This window comes from Rattus norvegicus, chromosome 6, assembly GCF_021556685.1.
Source record: "Rattus norvegicus strain SHRSP/BbbUtx chromosome 6, alternate assembly SHRSP_T2T, whole genome shotgun sequence".
In the NCBI taxonomy this organism is placed as follows: domain Eukaryota; kingdom Metazoa; phylum Chordata; class Mammalia; order Rodentia; family Muridae; genus Rattus; species Rattus norvegicus.
In genome coordinates, this window is record NC_141539.1 from 101,843,614 (window position 1) to 101,861,407 (window position 17,794).

Below are 17,794 nucleotides of genomic sequence, written 5' to 3' on the forward strand. Positions count from 1 at the left end.
TATAGCACACACACAGCGGCCTAACTCGAGTTCTAGAGGTTCCGACACCCACTTCTAGTCTCTGCAGGCGCCAGTTATGCGTGTGATGCACAGATAGGCATGTATAAATGCGATAATTTAAAAAATTCACATGTGCGTTTCTCTGCATTTGGTTTTTGCTGGGCTTCAAAGGCAAGCTGGGGGCTCTTGGGTGAGATACATGAAATCTTGCCTCTCACTTTCCTCATCAAAATAAGGGTATTTAGGGTAACAATCTTCTTATAGGATTGTAAAAATAAGGTGGTGCATAGAAAGGACTTTGTTGAACGTGGTAGTTGACTTAGTAAATCCTGAATTATAGAACACGTCATTGATGGTTTCTGCTTCCCTGGGCTATAAAAATAGCCCTCAGAAGATGGCTAGGGATGGTTTTGCTGAACTGAGGCCTAATTTCTGTGATCCCCACCCCAGCCCCATCATCAATGCAAAGAGCAGAAAGCTTGTGTTGCAGGCAGTGCAGATGTTAGGGCCTGTAGCTGCTCTCCCATTGGGCCACTGCAGCTGCTCTCCCATTGGGCCACTGTAGCTGCTCTCCCATTGGGCCACTGCAGCTGCTCTTCCATTGGGCCACTGCAGCTGCTCTCCCATTGGGCCACTGCAGCTGCTCTCCCATTGGGCCACTGTAGCTGCTCTCCCACTGTAAATACTCTGGTCTTTCTTTTGGGGATGATACTGCGGCTCTGTCAGAGAAAGCAGGGGAGACATGCAAGATGAGGCAGATCTCTCAACCCAAAGGGGAGCTTTACTTTTAAAGAAATTGCTTTTTCTAGGTAAGACAGGAAAGAAGTTTTGTTTTTTTTTTTTAAGGGGGGGGGTAAACTAAAAATTAAGCCTATTTCATCACTCAGAGCTGATTTCAAATTCAGTAGTTTCCACTGTTTGTTTGTTTGAATGCATCTGGGTAGTGCTGAAGAGACTTGACTCAGTGATTAAGAGGACTTGGGTTGGGGATTTAGCTCAGTGGTAGAGCGCTTGCCTAGCAAGCGCAAGGTCCTGGGTTCAGTCCTCAGCTCCAACAAAAAAAAAAAAAAAAAAAAAAAAAAAGAGGACTTGGTGTCTGCTCTGGCAGAGGCCTGGGATTAGGTTCTCAGGATCCACACTGGATGGCTCACAACTGCCAATAGCTTCAGTTCCAGAGGATCTGAAGTTCTTTTCTGTGCTCCACAGGCACGCGAGCGCGCGCGCGCGCGCGCACACACACACACACACACACACACACACACACACACACAGGAGGAGGAGGAGGGAGAAGGCAGAAGAAGAGGAAGAGGAGAGAGTGCTCTTGGGCATGGTGGTATAACCCTAGCTACTGGAGAGGATGAGGAAGAAATAATTCAAGTTCAAGATCAGCTTGGGATGTACTGTGAGACTCTTTCTTGAAAAAGACAAAACTAGAGGGCAGGAGAGCTGGCCTTGACCAGCCATAGATAGGTGTGCAGAGGGTCCCACAGGTGTGAGTTTGTGTGGGGATGACAAGGTAAAAGTATGATCCCTCAGGGTCCCAGAGCAGTCCTGACAGCTTGAGGTTTTCACCTCTGGACCAGAACTGTGACTATTGTGGGATGGAGGTGCTGAGATGTTGAGACAATGTTAGGGGGGAAAAATCACATAGATCAGTGGAGGCAACAAAGTTGACTTCAATCATCCTGTGACCCAGTCACAGAGTGGAGCGCTTTGACATCTTCTCTGGTTGTATTCAGCTTGGACTGAGGAAGTTTCAGCATAGCTGGGAGACATCGGAAGAGAGACAGCTGAATGTGTCTCCCACAAGCCTTCTAGAATCTGTCACTCAATGATACATGTCCTTTACCAGGAAGACAGGTCTCTCCACTCACCCTCACCCCACACCAGCCACACTGGGCATGCTCCCAAGGGCACCACTGTGGGTTCTGCCATAGCAACAGCAGAATAGCTGCAGAGATGCTCGGTAGGCAGCTCACCCACCACTGAGACAGCACAGCTGGTCCACAGGCTTTTCATTAGCTCCATTCTCCTTCACTCTCAATGTCTCTCTCATATTCATCCTTACACGTCCAACCCCGTGTGACAGTGAGTGATGTGTACGCCTTGTAGAAAGGTCCCCACCTAGCTCAGAATTAGAAGAAATATGATAGACACTCCACCCCCACCATTGTGTCAGTACCACCCTCCCACTTCTGTTTCCTTTTTTCCAGGTGGGAAGAAGAAAAGAGGGGAGGGCAGGGTGTCATATTGTAGCTCAGGCTAGACCAGAACTTATAATGTAGTAGCCTAGGCTGACCCATAGCAATCTTCCTGCCGCAGTCTCCCTACGTTGGAATTAACAGGTCTGATTCTGTAGTGGGAAAACATGACTCTGAGATGGCAGAAGACAAATTCTTAGAAATGTGGGCATCCTAGGGTTGGTAAGCAAAGGAAACCATTGTGGCCATGATTTGTGTTAATATGAAGTGATGTTTCTGGGAGGCAGAGGCAGGCAGATCTCTGTGACTTCAAGGCCAGCCTGGTCTACAAAGTGAGTTTAAGGACAGCCAGGGCTACACGGAGAAATCCTGTCTTGGAAAAAAAGAAAATTCCTGTAGGGCTACTGTAACAAAGTGCCACAGACCTAGACTTAAAGAATAGACGTTTATTTCCCCACAATTCTGGAGGCAAGGCGTGGGAACAGGACCCAGGATGCGTGGATGTGAAGATGCAGGGTGTGAGGCGATAGAGTCATGTGCTGTGCTGGGAAATCTGACTCTGGAGACAAGCACCAGGGTGCAGATTTCAGTTTATTGCCCAGCCCATAAGCTTACTTATATACAGAGTCTGAGCCAATCCCAGGGCCCTAAGTCCTCGGCCAATGGCATCTCACCACACTGTTATCCTGCTCCAATGAAAGCCCTGCCTGAGGAAGTCACTCAGAAGGAATGTGTGTGTGTGTGTGTGTGGGCGGGGGTGTGCGGGGGGAGAGTACTTTCACCTGTGAGGACTTTTCTTAAGATAGGGGGTAGGGGCTGGAGTGGGGTGGGGGGAGGGGTGCTGCCCTGGCCTTGGTTCCTTTTGCTGCCTCATGAGCGTGCCGGGAGCCATCTTAGATTTGACGCCAGGTCAGGATTCTTGAAGGAGTCGCAGGAGCCTGTGGCACCTTGTTCTCCACCCCACTTCTTCCTTGACAAGGTTGATTTCCTCATCCCTCACGATGAGAAGTTAGATTGAGACATCTTCAAGGTTGGTTTCCTGAGGCCTCTGTCTTTGCCTTGTAGCCGGGATCTCTCTGTGCAGATCGTCCTTCTTCTGTATGTGTCTAAATCCTAATCTCTTTTTCATATAAAGACATGAGCCAGGGGGCTGGCAAGATGGCTTAGTGGGTAAAGACATTGGCCATTCAAGCCTGATAACCTGAGTTCTAGCCCTTCTATTCACATAAAGGAGGCTAGAACAAATCAGCTCCAATAGTTTTCCTCTGATGGACACACACACACACACACAGAGGATTTAAAATATATTACTGGAAATCTACCAGCCATATTAGTATATACTAAGAAAGATGATTACCCTAAATAATTATCTTTTTCCTCCTTCTGAGATGGAGTTTGTGTAACCTTGGCTGACCTGGAGCTCTCTATGTTGACCAGGCTGGCCTCCAACTCACACAGGTGTCCCTCTGCCTCTGAGTCCTGAGATTAAAGATGTGTCCCGCCATGCACAGCCTTGGTTGCTCTTTTTAAAAACCTTATCTCCAGAAACCAGAAACGAAGAAGCCCTAGACAAGCTGAAGACAAAGCACTGACAGTGGTTCTTCATCTCGTTTTGCAGCATTGGCCATCAGAGCCAATTAGTAGCCAGCCGCGGAGTTAAACCCAAGCCCTGAGGGCTTTATTTAGGTGCAGATTATATCTGCAAGTCTGGAAACACAGGCTTAGCTAGGCAGGACCAGTGCCTCCCAGAGGGAAGGTAAACCTTGGCTCTTCCTTATCAGGCTCAACATTCGGACGCCAAGATAAACTAGAGAGGGCATAAAACGCGTATGTGCACACATCGAATGTCCTCGTCAAAACTGGTCATACTGCTGTTCTCAAACATTTCAAGGTATTATTAGGTTCCAGAAAATCATTCCTTCTAGAAGATTCGATTCCTCACATGATACCGCTCCTCTTGTATGAACTCTTCCTCTTGTAAGGAAAGCTCTAAAGGCGTCTGATATTTCTTGTTGCTGTGCCATCCTGTAGTCATTTTTACTTCCGTTTCTGTTGAGGAAGCCTTCTTTAAAAAAAAAAAAAAAGATGATTTATTTATTATATATAAGTCCACGGTAGCTGTCTTCAGACCCACCAGAAGAGGGCATTAGATCCCATTACAGATGGTTGTGAGCCACCATGTGATGGCTGGGAATTGAACTCAGGACCTCTGGAAGAGCAGTCAGTGCTCTTAACCGCTGAGCGGTCTCTCCAGCCCTGAAGAAGGCTTCTTTGTTAGTTGAAATTGGGTTTAGGACTTTGAGCCCTAAGTTAAGATGGCCACACCGGCTGGCTGGGATCTACCTACCATTCAGCCCATAACAAGTAGCAAAGCAGGAGGAGCCTCGTTGCACATAATTTCCTGTGCAGCCAGAGCTTTAGGAATCTTTTCATTCTCTCACAGCAGGAAATGAGAGACCCATGCTTCTCACAGCTTCCCATCCAGTAGCCTGCATGTGAAGGATTTTGAAATGTCTCAGAAATGAGATCTCTCCCTTTATGAGACATGACTTACAACCAGCAACCATGAGATACATGTCATCTTAAATATTTACTGTCAAAATTCAGTTCCAGAGTGCATTTTCCCTTCTGAGAATCCCTCTCCTTGGTGCAGTCCCTGTGAGCCAAGCAGCCAGGAGGCTGAGCGGCACCTAGCACTTTCTGAGTCAGGAAGGTGCAACTTTTCCCTTGTTGGTTTTTTCTGCTTCTTTCTTTTGCATGCTGGCCAGAAGCCGAGTGTGCTTTTTCCGGTGCTTTGAGCTTCCTTGCTCTTTTTCTAGTGCATCCCCCCTGGATCATGTGAAGTGTGCTGGCTGGACTCACCTGGTACGGCCTTTTTCCTTTTCTTATCCATTGTCCTCTACTGGGAAGTTATTGAAATTTACAGCTCACCTGCCCTGTTTTTTTTTTTAACTTTAATAAAATTATTCTTGAGCTTAAAAAACTAATAATAGTAACATGGGCCTGAGGCAGGTGTAGTAGCACACACCCTTAATCCCAGCTCTCTGGAGGCAGAGGCAGGTGGATCTCTTAGTTTCCAAATCAGCCTAGTCTACAGCCTGAGTTCCTGGCCTGCTAGGGCTACATTGTGAACCTGTCTGAAAAAGAATTTAGGTTTGAGGAGGACAAGACACAATTTGCAGCTAAGTGTCTTTGTTAGGGAGTCAGGCAGAGTGGTGACATTCCTGAGAGAGGGGCTGAGACAGGAGGCTTTCGAGTTCAAGGCCTCCTGGTCTCCAAAACTGTATAAATCTGAGGTGTTCATACTTCAAAGGCCCATTGCCTTCTCTAGAAAAGTCCAGTGGGCAGGAAGATGGGGAAGGGCTCTGCCCCACAAGATCATTTAAGGCCTTCGGGGTGGCAATAATTCTGTTACCTTAGACAAAGGACTGCCAGCCGGGACTCCATTTAAAAACAAGACAATTCTGTATTAAAACCCCATGCTGCTGCAGAAATCAAGGAGAGACATCCCCTACATATCCAGAGGGCAGACTGTGTTTTTCACTGGTGTATTTGTATATCCATAGTAAGATTATTAGGGAGGAAGGGCTCTGTTAATAGAAGAGGGGAGAGAGGTACCACTGTGGTCTGTACACTCCAGAGAGACTTCAGGAAGGACCTGGAGGTAAGATACTCAAAATCAAAAACCAACCAACCGACCAACCAACCACCAACCGACCAACCACCAACCGACCAACAAAAACCCACAAGTCATAGACGAGGGAGAAGATGGAGAAGAGGCCCAGGCACTGAATTCTGGGATACCTTGAAATCAGGGCATCAGAGGAAACCTCGTATTAGATTCTACAAAGCAAGCTTTGGGGCCAGCAAGATGGCTCCACAGGTTAGAGGTGCCTGCCACCAAGCTTGACAACCTGCGTTCAGTGCCCAGGGTCTCACATGGCGGGAGGAAAGACAAGGTATCCTACAAGTTTTCCTCCGACCTACACACTGGCTGTGGCATGGTGCACCTACATCCACTAGAGAGCACTGAGTAAGTCACACACACACACACACACACACACACACAGTTTACTAACTGTGGGAAGAGATAGCCTTGGGCCAGTTAGCTGACTCAGCAGATACAGGCACTTGCAGTACAAACCTGAGGACTCAAGTTTGATCCCTGGAGCTGTGCAAAGGTAGAAGGAGAGAGCTGACACCCCCAACCCCCAACACACACACGAGGGCACATATGACCCCTCTCATAATACATAGCATTGTATGTCCCATATCATCATCACCACCACCATCATCACCATCATCACCATCACCACCATCATCATCACCACCACCATCATCACCACCACCATCATCATCATCACCACCACCATCATCACCATCATCACCATCACCATCATCATCATCACCACCACCATCATCACCATCATCACCATCATCATCACCACCACCACCACCATCATCACCACCATCATCATTATCATCAAACAAAGATTTTTTTAAACAAGAAAGTGGTTCACTGAGGTAAATGTATAAATGCTGCCAGAACATCAAACAGGAAGACTTGAGACTTGCCCTTGGATCCAGCCACATGGAGTTTAAGGAAGGCTTCCACTCTCTAAGGATGTTGGCTCACTTGATTCAGAAAAAAAAAAAAAAAGTCAGTATCAGGCATTTGAATAAAAACTCAAACTGAAGCCCAAGCAAATAAGCAACAAAATGAACAGGGAGGAGAGTTCGAAGTGAGCCCCCAAATATGTTTGTCAGCTCTGTTTGTTTGTGTGTGTGCAGGGAGTGGGAGGATGGCACAGGCGACCTCTAGTGGTTCATTTAGATCATTAACTTTTTCTTTGTTTCCTTACTTTTCCAAATGCAAATTAGCACTGTCAACATTGTAACATCTTTGAAGAAGCATGATTCAGCACTCAATATAGGAAAGAAAAAGAAACACACAAATAGTAGGAATTTCGGTGAACCAACCCACATCATCTAGGGTCCAAGTGGGAATTGCTGGAGTTGCCATGGGTTATCACTGTGAAGATGGTCTCTTCCAGTCGATCTCTGCAGGGATGCATGGACTGACTGGCATTCTGCCTTGGGGACCAGCAGTTGTATTAAACCCACAAGGACAACTGGAAGGCTTGGCTGATCCAGGGCTGGCTGATCTTGTTGCTCATACACAACACCCAGCAATTCAAGGCTCTCAGCGCTTCTTCTGACTTTTGGATATCATTGGGTTCTCTACCTGACCAACACCCTAGTTTAGCCAGCTCATTTCCTCTTGGGAGTCTCCAGGTCAGACTGCCTCAGGTGTGACCTGTTACACAATCTTGTAACATTCAGTGCTTCTTTCTGCCATACTTGTCGTCGTCGTCATCGTCTTCTTCTTCTTCTTCTTCTTCTTCTTCTTCTTCTTCTTCTTCTTCTTCTTCTTCTTCTTCTTCTTCTTCTTCCTCCTCCTCCCCCTCCTCTTCTTCCTCCTCCCCCTCCTCCTCCTCCTCCCCCTCCTCTTCTTCCTCCTCCCCCTCCTCTTCCTCTTCCCCCTCCTCTTCCCCCTCCTCTTCTTCCTTTTTTTAAAAAAAAGATTTATTTATTTATTATATGTGAGTACACTGTCACTGTCACCTGATCCCCATTACAGATGGTTGTGAGTCACCGTGTGGTTGCTGGGAATCGTACTCAGGACCTTTTAGAAGAGCAGTCAGTGCTCTTAACTGCTGAGCCATCTCTCCAGGCCACATAGTCATTTTCCTGAACTGTAATGAAACAGTTTTACATTACCACTTAGTGTCTGTTTCTTCTGATAAGTCATGAGACCCATAGGGCAGAGACCAACCGGCTGGTTCAGCACTGTCTCCTAAGCACTTAGCCCAGTGCCTACCACATAACGGATACTCAATAAATGTTTGGTGAGTGAACTAACACTCTTCTGCAGGAGACTTTCTGCCAGGATCCTATTAAAATCTTTTGGATCTCACTGCACAGGAGACTGGGTTTTAGAATGGATTTCAAGAATTTCTGTGCCTGGGATATAGCTCAATGGTAGAGTACTTAATATGTGTGTGGCCCTGGTTTAGCCCCCAGCACCACACACACACACACACACACACACACACACGCACGCACGCTAGCACACACATACATATACACACATATACACAGACACACACAGACACACAGACACACACACACACACTTCTATTTCTAGAATAAAATTTACAGCTGTTCTATGTGTCCTGTGACAGATTCAACACTCTGTTGCAAATCCCTTTCACCTATTCCTTCAACGACCCTACTTTTAAGATTGAAAAAAGTTGGGTTGGGGATTTAGCTCAGCGGTAGAGCGCTTGCCTAGCGAGCACAAGGCCCTGGGTTCGCTCCCCAGCTCCAAAAAAAAAAAAGAAAAAAGAAAAAAAGAAAAAAGAAAAAAAAAAGATTGAAAAAAGTTGGGGTTGGGGATTTAGCTCAGTGGTAGAGCGCTTGCCTAGCAAGTGCAAGGCCCTGGGTTTGGTCCCCAGCTCCGAAAAGAAAAAAAAAAAAGAAAAAAAAAAAAGACTGAAAAAAGTTTCTACCTATTTAGCGAAGAAGCTTTTTACATAAAAAGCTGAATCCGTAGATCCGAGCCAGACCTTATCAGATACCTGCAGAGCTAAGGGAAAGAAAAAATGTGACTATAGCAGGAAGTTCCTTAAGACTTTTTATACCTGGTATCCATGGTCGTAATCACCGTCCCACATGTTCCCAGATTTGGTAATCTTCTGGTCTTCTGATACTACAGATTTTCCCCTCACACCAAGATGGGCAAGTGAAAACCGGGTAGTGATGGGGCACGCCTTTAATTCCAGCACTCTGGAGGAAGAGGCAGGCAGATCTCTAAGTTCAAAGCCAGCCTAGTCTACAGAGTGACTTCCAGGACTACCAGGGCTACATAGAGAAACGCTGTTTCAGAAAACAAACAAATGAAAAAGATGGGCACGTGACCGTGTATACCACAGGAAGCCTCCAGCACCAAGCCTCCACCTCACACTTGGGATCTGAGTACCTGTTTGCCTGAGAACGGAGAGATGGTCAATTGTGTAATACTATATAGGCCCTGGATCTTAGACATGTGGCTTGGGGTTGAGTAGGAGCGTATTAGAATGCTCTGAGCAGGGAGTAGAGTGCGTGTTCTATGCATGTGTTGCTACAGATCAAGCTTAACCTTGCACACACTAGGCACTTCCACTGAGCTATACTACCAGCCTCGGGACATCCATCATCTTTTCCCACAACTTCTCATCTTAAATAATTTAACCTCTTACTCTGATGTAGTTTTTTTTTCCTTTCTCATGTGTGCATAAGTATGCATGGCTTTGCATGTTTGTGGGCACATGTTTGTATGTGCATGTGAGGGTCTGAGGTTAATGTTGGGAATCAATCTTATTCTCTCTTTAACCTTAAACCCAGAGCTCACTCACACAGCTGGTCAGCTTGTTCTGGGTACTCACCACCTTGGCCTTCTGAGGCTGGACTGACAGCCCACATACTCACCACTTATGTGGCTACTGTGGCTCTGAACTCTGCTCCTCATGTTGTTCAATAAATTGTATTAAGCCACCCGCCTGCTTCTGATTTAGGTTTTTTGATGTAGGTCCTGGAAAAGATCCTCGTTTATTGCTGTACGAACGTGGTAGGGTTTTCCTAAAGATTAAAACATATATATTTTTAATGTATATTCGTGTGCATATGTACCTCATGGGTGTGAAAGTCTGCAGAGACCAGGAGAGGGTGTTTAAATGCCTGGAACTGGAGTTAAAGAAGTTACCACATGGGTGCTGGGGACCCAACCCAGGTCCTTTGCAAGAGCATCAAATACTCTTTACCAAAGAGCCATCTCTCCAGCCCCATAAATAAAAAGGTCCTCTGTAAGAGCAACAAGTGCTCTTTACCACTGTCTTTCTAGCCCCACAGGGCTTTCCTAAAATCACTTTAACATTGTATTTGTGAGGGATACCCAAGCGTGCACGAGTAAATTTCTGGTATGTTCCTTCAAATCCTGTCTGTCTTCTTATGTCCATGATTGTTTTGTTATAGACGGCTGCTCCTTTAGGTCTCAGCCACCAAATCTAATTAGAATCCAATTTATTCCGTCAGTCTCAGATACTTTTATTTCCTTTCCTTTCTAATTTCCAAAAATTTAATTTTGTATGCAAACCTGTATTTATTGCACTTTCTCTATTTTTAAGTTCTGGTTTGTCGTAACCCCCCTTTTTTTGGTTTGACTGTTTTCTAAAGAGAGAGAGAAAAGAAGGAAGGTGTGGAGTTGGGTGGACAGGGAGATGGGGAAGCTTTGGGTGAGGGGAAACTGTGATCTGAATATATTGCTGGAATATATATATATATATATATATATATATATATATATAAAGTAACACTAAAAATAAGGCATATGGGTATTTTGCCTGCGTGTACACATGTGCATTACTTGTGTGTATGTTGTCCATGGAGGCCAGAAAAGGGCGTCGGATCCTCTAGAACTGGAATTACAGGTGACTGGAAGTCTCCAGGTGGGGGCTTGGAATCCTCTGGAACTGCAGCCACTGCTGAGCCACCCCTCCAGGCCTGACTCTATTATTTTCTGTCATACCATAATTGGAAGTCATCAAATATTTATGTTCATTTATTTAATTCTGTCTATTCCTCTAAAATGAAATTCAGATGTATTCCAAGGGAAAGGACTTTGTAATTTGGTTCACTTTTGCATTCCTGGACTCTGGCACAGAACAAGTAGCAGGTGCTTCATGAATATTTGTTGACATTTCTTTGGATGGTGCATTTACACTCATTTCTTCTATGGTATTTTAGTTTCTGCCATTGCACTGTAACCTCCAAGGGAGAAAATTACAGTACTCCACTCCTCTATCTCTGAGTACTGAGACCTGCAATTTTGCTAATTTACAGACAAGCTCAGGCTTCTCCTAAGAGGCTGTCAAGGACCCAAAGGTGCGTGGTAATTCTATTAGTTAATAGCGTGACTGAGGCAATAAAGACAGATGTCAGAAATGCTTTTTAAGTTACATTCTTTGGGTTCTTGAACAGCTGAAATCGCAAACTACTGCATTACAATTGGGCAAGAGCGAAACGTTGACTTTTTTTATTATTATTTGCATAATAGATATCCTAGATATCCTTTCTCGCGCTCCAGGAAACTGAGCTCCTGCAGCAGCTCATCTGCCCGACGGGGGGCGGCAGTATCCCAGTAACTCACTTCTTGAAGATGTGTAGGTGGGAGGAGAGATTCGCGTTCATAATCTTTTTGACTCTACCCACTTTCCGTAGCGCCTTAGCCCGCTCGAGTTTCAATGCGCGTTGTTGCTGGACGAAGCTGAGTCCTATACAGCGCTCGCAGCTCTCCCGATCATGGCTTCTTCGAGTTCCTTCACCTATTATTGTCCTCCATCTTCTTCCCCTGTTTGGTCAGAACCGCTGTATAGTCTGAGACCTGAGCACGCGCGGGAGCGGTTGCAAGACGACTCAGTGGAAACAGTCACGTCCATAGAACAGGTGAGGTGGCAGGACTGGGCGAGGCGCCCGCGCGGGGCCTTCTGGGAGTAGGAGTCCCATATGTAGGCCTGTGTGGGTGCAAAACTCTCCATGGAACTACAACTCCCGTAGTGCACTGCGCCCCCGCCCCCGAGCTCTAGGCTCCCAGATTGGGGCTTCTGAGTGGAGCGTTTGCGGGGCTTGCTTGGGTAGGAAAGGGTTGTTGTCAGGGTTGGATTTGGAGAACAGGACAGTACCCCTGTCCTCTCTGCTTCGGAAGTTGTAAAGAATCGTGTTCTGTGTCTGGAGTCTACAGCAGCCTGGGCAGACCAGGTAGCCCGCTCCGTTCTGTCTAGATGTCTTGAGGTTCTAGGACCGACCGCTCACTTTTCCTTCATATGCTCGCAGTTTCTGGACATTTAGGGGACCGAACGGCCGGACTGTGGTCAGGCCATCCCAAAATCGATTTAATTTCTGATCTGCCAGGTCAGATTGAGGCCTACCCCCGTGGTGGGTAACCGTTTGAGCACCTGCTGTTGAACGCTGGGAAAACAGTAAAAGATAAACAGCCCCTAGGCAAGAGCCTGGTTGGGGAAGACAGACTGGAAAACTGTATAGTTCAGAAAGAACAAAAAAGTATGGGGTTTGAGCTGCTTGTGAGTCACTAAGGCCTAGGGTATACCAGACATGCCATTTTGAAAAGTGTTTAAGGTGTGAGTAGTGAATTTCATTTTTCTCCCTCTCCATTTGGAATTGTTCCCAAATTGGCGGTTGTAGAGCTGTTTACCCATCTGTTACTAGAAGTGGTCAGGATGAGTCTTGTCACTAAGAATGGGCATGCAGCCACTTACTAAGATCTTACTAAGCTTAGTACCCAGGCTTAACTGTGGAGGGACCCGCTTCATCCTTCCTGCCTTAAGGTGGGAGCCTCTATTTAGGGAAAACCAACAGCAAATAATGATTATATAGATTTGTAATTTTCATGTGTGTGACTGTGTATTTTTTGTTTGTGGGAGTTGATGCCAGGGCGCACCATGTGGGTTCGGAAGATCCAGCTGAAGTTGGCAGGCTTGCATAGCAAGCATCTCTACCTTCTGAGCCACCTTGCTTGCCCTAAAGAAAATTCATAACAAAACAAGGGATTGGACACATGGTTATTCACGTAGTCGCAGAGGCCTTGTGGGCTTTAGGGGTAATAAAGGAAACTTACTTTTTGACTTCAGCTCTCTGACTTAGTTAACTGTCCCCCACAGAAGTCTTTTACAAAACATTGCAAAGAAATCTTTCATCAGTAACAAAAACCTGAAGGCCCTGAATTCAGTCCCCAGCTCTGAAAAAAAGAACCAAAAAAAAAAAAAAAAAAAAAAAAAAAAAGAGTTGCAGTTAGTAGGAAGGTGGACTGGCTGGTTTGTGTGTCAACTTGACACAAGCTGAAGTCATCAGAGAGGAAGGAGCTTCAGTTGTGGAAACGCCTCATGAGATCCAGCTGTGGGGCATTTTCTCAATTGGTGATCAGTGGGGGAGAGCCCCGCCCATGGGGGGTGGTACCATCTCCAGGCTGATGGTTCTGGGATCTATAGAAAATCGTACTGAGCAAGTCAGGGAAGCAAGCCAGTAAGAAGCACCCTCCAGTGACCTCTGTATCGGCTCCTGCCTCCACGTTCCAGCCCTGGCCTTCTCCAATGATGAACTGTGATCTGGAAGTATAAGCCGCCAAATCAACCCTTCCTCTCCTATTTGCTCTTTGGTCATGGTGTTTCGTCGCAGCAACAGAGACCCTGACTAAGAAGATAATGTGATATTTCATTTTTTTTAAATCCTTACTTATTTTTTCATATGAGTACACTGCAGTTGTCTTCAGACACACATTAGAAGAGGGCATCAGATCCCATTACAGATGGTTGTGAGCCACCATGTGGTTACTGGGAATTGGACCCAGGACCTCTGGAAGAGCAGCCAGTGCTCTTAACCACTGAGCCATCTCTCCAGCCGGTGATACTTCATTTTTATGGCTTCCTCTGCATTTTAATAATCAGCACACTGACCGTTCATTTGGTTCCAGCGGAGTGCTCAGTGCTCTCCGAAGGTGTCACTCAGTCCTTAACACATTCTGACAGAGAAGGCAGAGGCTCAGAGAACTGTCTGGTTGGTGGCTAACATAGTGCAGCCATAAGAAATAACATTGCTGGGAGGAATTGTCCAAGAGCGTACTGTGTGAATTTTTTGGATTTGACCAAAGCTTCCTCAAAGATTTGCTGACAGCTCAGTTTTATGTCACGACAATAAGGATTAATGCTTGCTATCTCATTACTTGGAAACCTTCATTTATTAAACAGTAATGTAAGAATTTAATAACAGGAGTAAAACTTGTAAGGAGTGCAAAGAGCTCTTTCTCATGAGGCCTTCTATTCTGTTCATTTACTTTGAGGAAATTCTTGAGGGCACGAGTGATGGCTCAGTGGTTAAGAGCATTGGCTGCTCTTCCAGAGGACCTGGGTTCAATCCCTAGGACCCTACAAGGTGGCTCACGGCTGTCTGTAACTCCAGTCTCAGGGCGTCTGATGTCCTATTCTAGCTTCTGGGGCTTCTTCCTGTATGTGGTGCACAGACATAGCACTCATACACACAAAAGAATAAAATGAAAATTTTTAAAGAAATCTCTTAGGTGCTAGACACCGCTCAGACACTTGGCATGAGTCAGTGAACAAAGGACATGGGTTTGATGTTTTTAAGGAATTTTAAGAGAATTGTTCCAGGCCAGGGAGTCAGCCAATTAAGGAAAGAAAAGCATGAGGAATGGGGGTGTTACTTTGGTAGAGCATGTGCTTAAACATGTGCAAGGCCGGATCTACAACCAGTTCCACAGAGAAGGGAGGATAAAAAGGAGTTTTCTAGAAACTTAAAACACAGTGAGCAGAGGGTTGCCAAGGATATCATGCTTGATCTGATCGTGTTTGAAGTATCCGAGGGGACCAAATGGATGAGCGTTCTGGGCTGGGAAAGCGTATGCAAAAACCTGAGGTGGGAGTGTGCCAGGTGAGGACAGGCCAGGAGACAGGAGATGAAATGGAATCATGTGTGGCTGATGGCTGCTGAGTTTGAAAGGGCCAATTGAGTTGAGAAGCCACTGGCTGGAAAGCTTGCATTTACCAAGCATACTCACCGTAGATCTTTAGATTTGCCTCAGGAAGTAGATCTGTATTAACAGTCTCCCTTGTCTCTTGTGCTGGGATTGAGCCATGAAATATTGCTAGAAGTCAAAAGAGTGAAGGATGAAATCAGAGCATGTCCTCACTCCTGCAGTGCTGTGACCTGAAGTCTTCCCAGTCTTAAATTCAGATCTCCAGTACCTTCTCCAGAGACCCTTACTCTCTCTCAACACCCCTTCCCTTCCCACTTTCAGACCTTTGAGCTGCCAGGACTCAGCAGCTCTGAATCGTAACTTAATAGAGTGCTCAGGTTACTGTCAAGAATCGCATTTGTGTGTGGGGAGGAGGGGTTGGGCTGGAGAAATGGCTCAGCTGTTGAGAGCGTGTGCTGCCTTTCCAGAGGACCTGACTTTGGTTCTTGGCACACACAGGGTGGTTATAACCTGGAACTCCCACTCCAGGGGTATCTGAGGCCTCTGCTCTCCAAGGGCACCCACACTCAGGGGCGAATAACACACACACACACACACACACACACACACACACACACACACACGGAGATTAGGGTGGAGATAAGAGGCAGGGCTTGGGAGGCTATTGCACTGCTCTTGGTGAGAGGTGACAGAGTGTAGTCAGTTTCTTGACAGTTGTGAAGGTCTATCCCTTGATAAGGATTTTGCCAGTGGATGTGATGCGCAAGGGCCTTTTCTGAGTAGATAGCAAGGTGAGGTTGTGCTATTAACGTCCACCCTCATCATTATCCTGCCATTGGAATCACCTTATTGCAAACTTCAAATTACTATGGATAGTCTCAGTCTCAGTGGTGGCCTTGCTAACATTTGTTTCTAACTGCTGTTTGTTTTCAGTTTACCCTTGAACAGAGAAACAGAGAACAAAAACATCTTCCACTTTCCACAGGGTCTCTCAGTCCTGGAACTCACCCTGTCCATTAGGGTGGCCTTGAACTCAGAGATCCACCTGCCTCTGCCTCCTAAGTGTTGAGATTAAAGGTGTGTGCCACTGTCACAGACTGAATCTTCCACTGGAAATGGAAGGGTTGTTTCTGTCAGACAACTCTAAGGGGAATGTGAGATGGTATTATTTAAATGTCAAATCTAGGTAAATCCGAAAGGGAGGGTGAAGTTGGCTATGGTGGTGCATACTCCATAATCCCAGCATTTGGAGGATGAGTCAAGGAAACCATAGTTCAAGGCCAGTTTATGCTACGTTGCAAGACCCTGTTTATAAACAAACAAATAGGGCTGGAGAGATGGCTCAGTGGTTAAGAGCACTGACTGCTCTTCTAGAGGTCCTGAGTTCAATTCCCATCAACCACATGGTGGCTCACAACCATCCGTAATGGGATCTGATGTCCTCTTCTGGTGTGTCTGAAGACAGCTACTGTGTGTGTGTGTGTGTGTGTGTGTGTGTGTGTGTGTGTGTGTGTATTTTTAAAATGTTGTATGTACTTTAATATTAAAAAAAAACATAAATAAGCAAAAAGAAAACTGGGCTGGAAATGTAAGGCTCCTAGGTCTACCAAACAAAAAGAAGTCTACATATTTTTCTGGTTAGGATGAAATACAAGCACTTTTAGACCTTCAGGTGTGTAGCAAAGGATTCAAGTGCCTGTTGAGAAAAATTGCATTTAAATTTAGGTAACCGTGGGCCTTGGGATATAGCTTGGTGGTAGAGCTATATGAGAGGCTGGAAGTTCAACCCCTAGTACTGCGCACGCGTGCGCACGCGCGCACACACACACACACACACACACACACACACACACTCACTGATAACATGAATATTTAAAAAGGAAAGTTTCTCCTCTTTCTGAGTTTTTACCTTGAACTGTCTGAGTCAGAAGAGATTAGCAAGAGAAGCCACACAGAAGGTCATTAACATGCATGCATCTCATGCTGATACCCAGAGAAGTTAGTGACTCTCTAAGAGGTGACTTAGTTCTGATTTGCGCAAGGTCTTTAACTGCAGTGTTGGGAAGCCTGTGACAGGAAGGTGACCTGGAAGAGGGCAGAAATCAGTAGTAAGGTTTGTTGTGCGGATTCACACTGTGCTTTGAGGAAAGGAATCTGGAGTTATCTTTCATGTTGGGAGGAGGGTGGTAGTGGAGGGGAGAGGAGGATTGCCAGAGGAGGTGGAGAAAGATGGAGATGTTCTTTAGAGATGGAAACTTCCTCTTACAAAGGAGCAGCTTCGGCTCTGTTTGCAAAGCTGTGTCTGCTGCTGCTCAAAATAATCAGCTCAAAATAATCCTCACGCCAAAGAGGCTTATGGCCTGCGCTGTGCTTTGTCGCATGGGTTCTGGTCTCCCACAGTCTTCTTTTGGGGTGACATACTCTACTTGCCTATATTCCTCAAATATTAAGTTATTTGTCCAGGAAAATGTTTTGCTTCTTGAACATTAGAGAATTTTTTTGTTATCCTTTCAGTTGAGAAGAGGAATAGTATGGTTGGTGTTTTTAAAAAGTAACATTTATGAATGAAGAAAGTACTTTATCACTTATAAAAGCCTTTTATGGCTTTGGAGATGGTCACACAAGCATAAGGACCTAGGATCAGGTGCCCAACACCCAGGTAAAAGCCCCTACACTGGTGGTACTGAGGCAGGAGGATCCCTGGAGCTCACTGGCCGGCTGTATAACTTCAGGTTGGTGAGCTTCAGGTTCAGTGAGAGACCGTGTCTCAAAAGTAATGTGGAGAGTGGCTGAGGAAGGCACCCAGCACTAACCTCTGACCTCCAAAGGGCTCACAAGAACACACAGGCACACCTTTTGATCTAACAAACATGAGCATGCATCAGAGTCCCTAACGGTTTGTTAAAAACTGGCGGATGGACTCCATCCTCCTAGGCTGAGTATGTAGGTCTGTATTGAGACTACAGAGCTTCCGGTTCTCACTAACTTA

General features: G+C 45.9%; 1 protein-coding gene and 1 long non-coding RNA gene across 11 annotated transcripts in view; one reads left to right on the forward strand and one right to left on the reverse strand.

Annotated features, from left to right (window-relative positions):
* Window positions 1-2,638: 2,638 nt before the first annotated feature.
* LOC148005322 (uncharacterized) lies at window positions 2,639-11,764 on the reverse strand. Of its 5 annotated transcripts, XR_015623141.1 has the most exons (7): window positions 11,449-11,764; window positions 9,732-9,881; window positions 8,906-9,050; window positions 6,777-6,836; window positions 5,617-5,791; window positions 4,549-4,690; window positions 2,639-4,266 (listed from the first exon to the last, which is right to left on the reverse strand). It is a non-coding gene; the product is annotated as an uncharacterized LOC148005322 (long non-coding RNA). The 5 variants fall into 5 exon arrangements; XR_015623142.1 differs by lacking the exon at window positions 8,906-9,050; XR_015623139.1 differs by lacking the exon at window positions 8,906-9,050 and having other exon boundaries at window positions 5,617-5,859.
* The window catches only part of Fntb (farnesyltransferase, CAAX box, subunit beta), an 89,500-nt gene continuing 83,214 nt past the window's right edge, over window positions 11,509-17,794 (forward strand). For 4 of the 6 annotated variants that reach the window (XR_015622126.1, XM_087554565.1, XM_087554566.1 and 1 more), the window contains exon 1: window positions 11,509-11,744. Coding sequence is in view for 4 of the 6 variants with exons in the window: in XM_087554565.1 (XP_087410691.1) it covers window positions 11,601-11,744 (144 nt within the window). In the remaining 2 variants the exon portion in view is untranslated. 6 annotated transcript variants of the gene reach the window in all.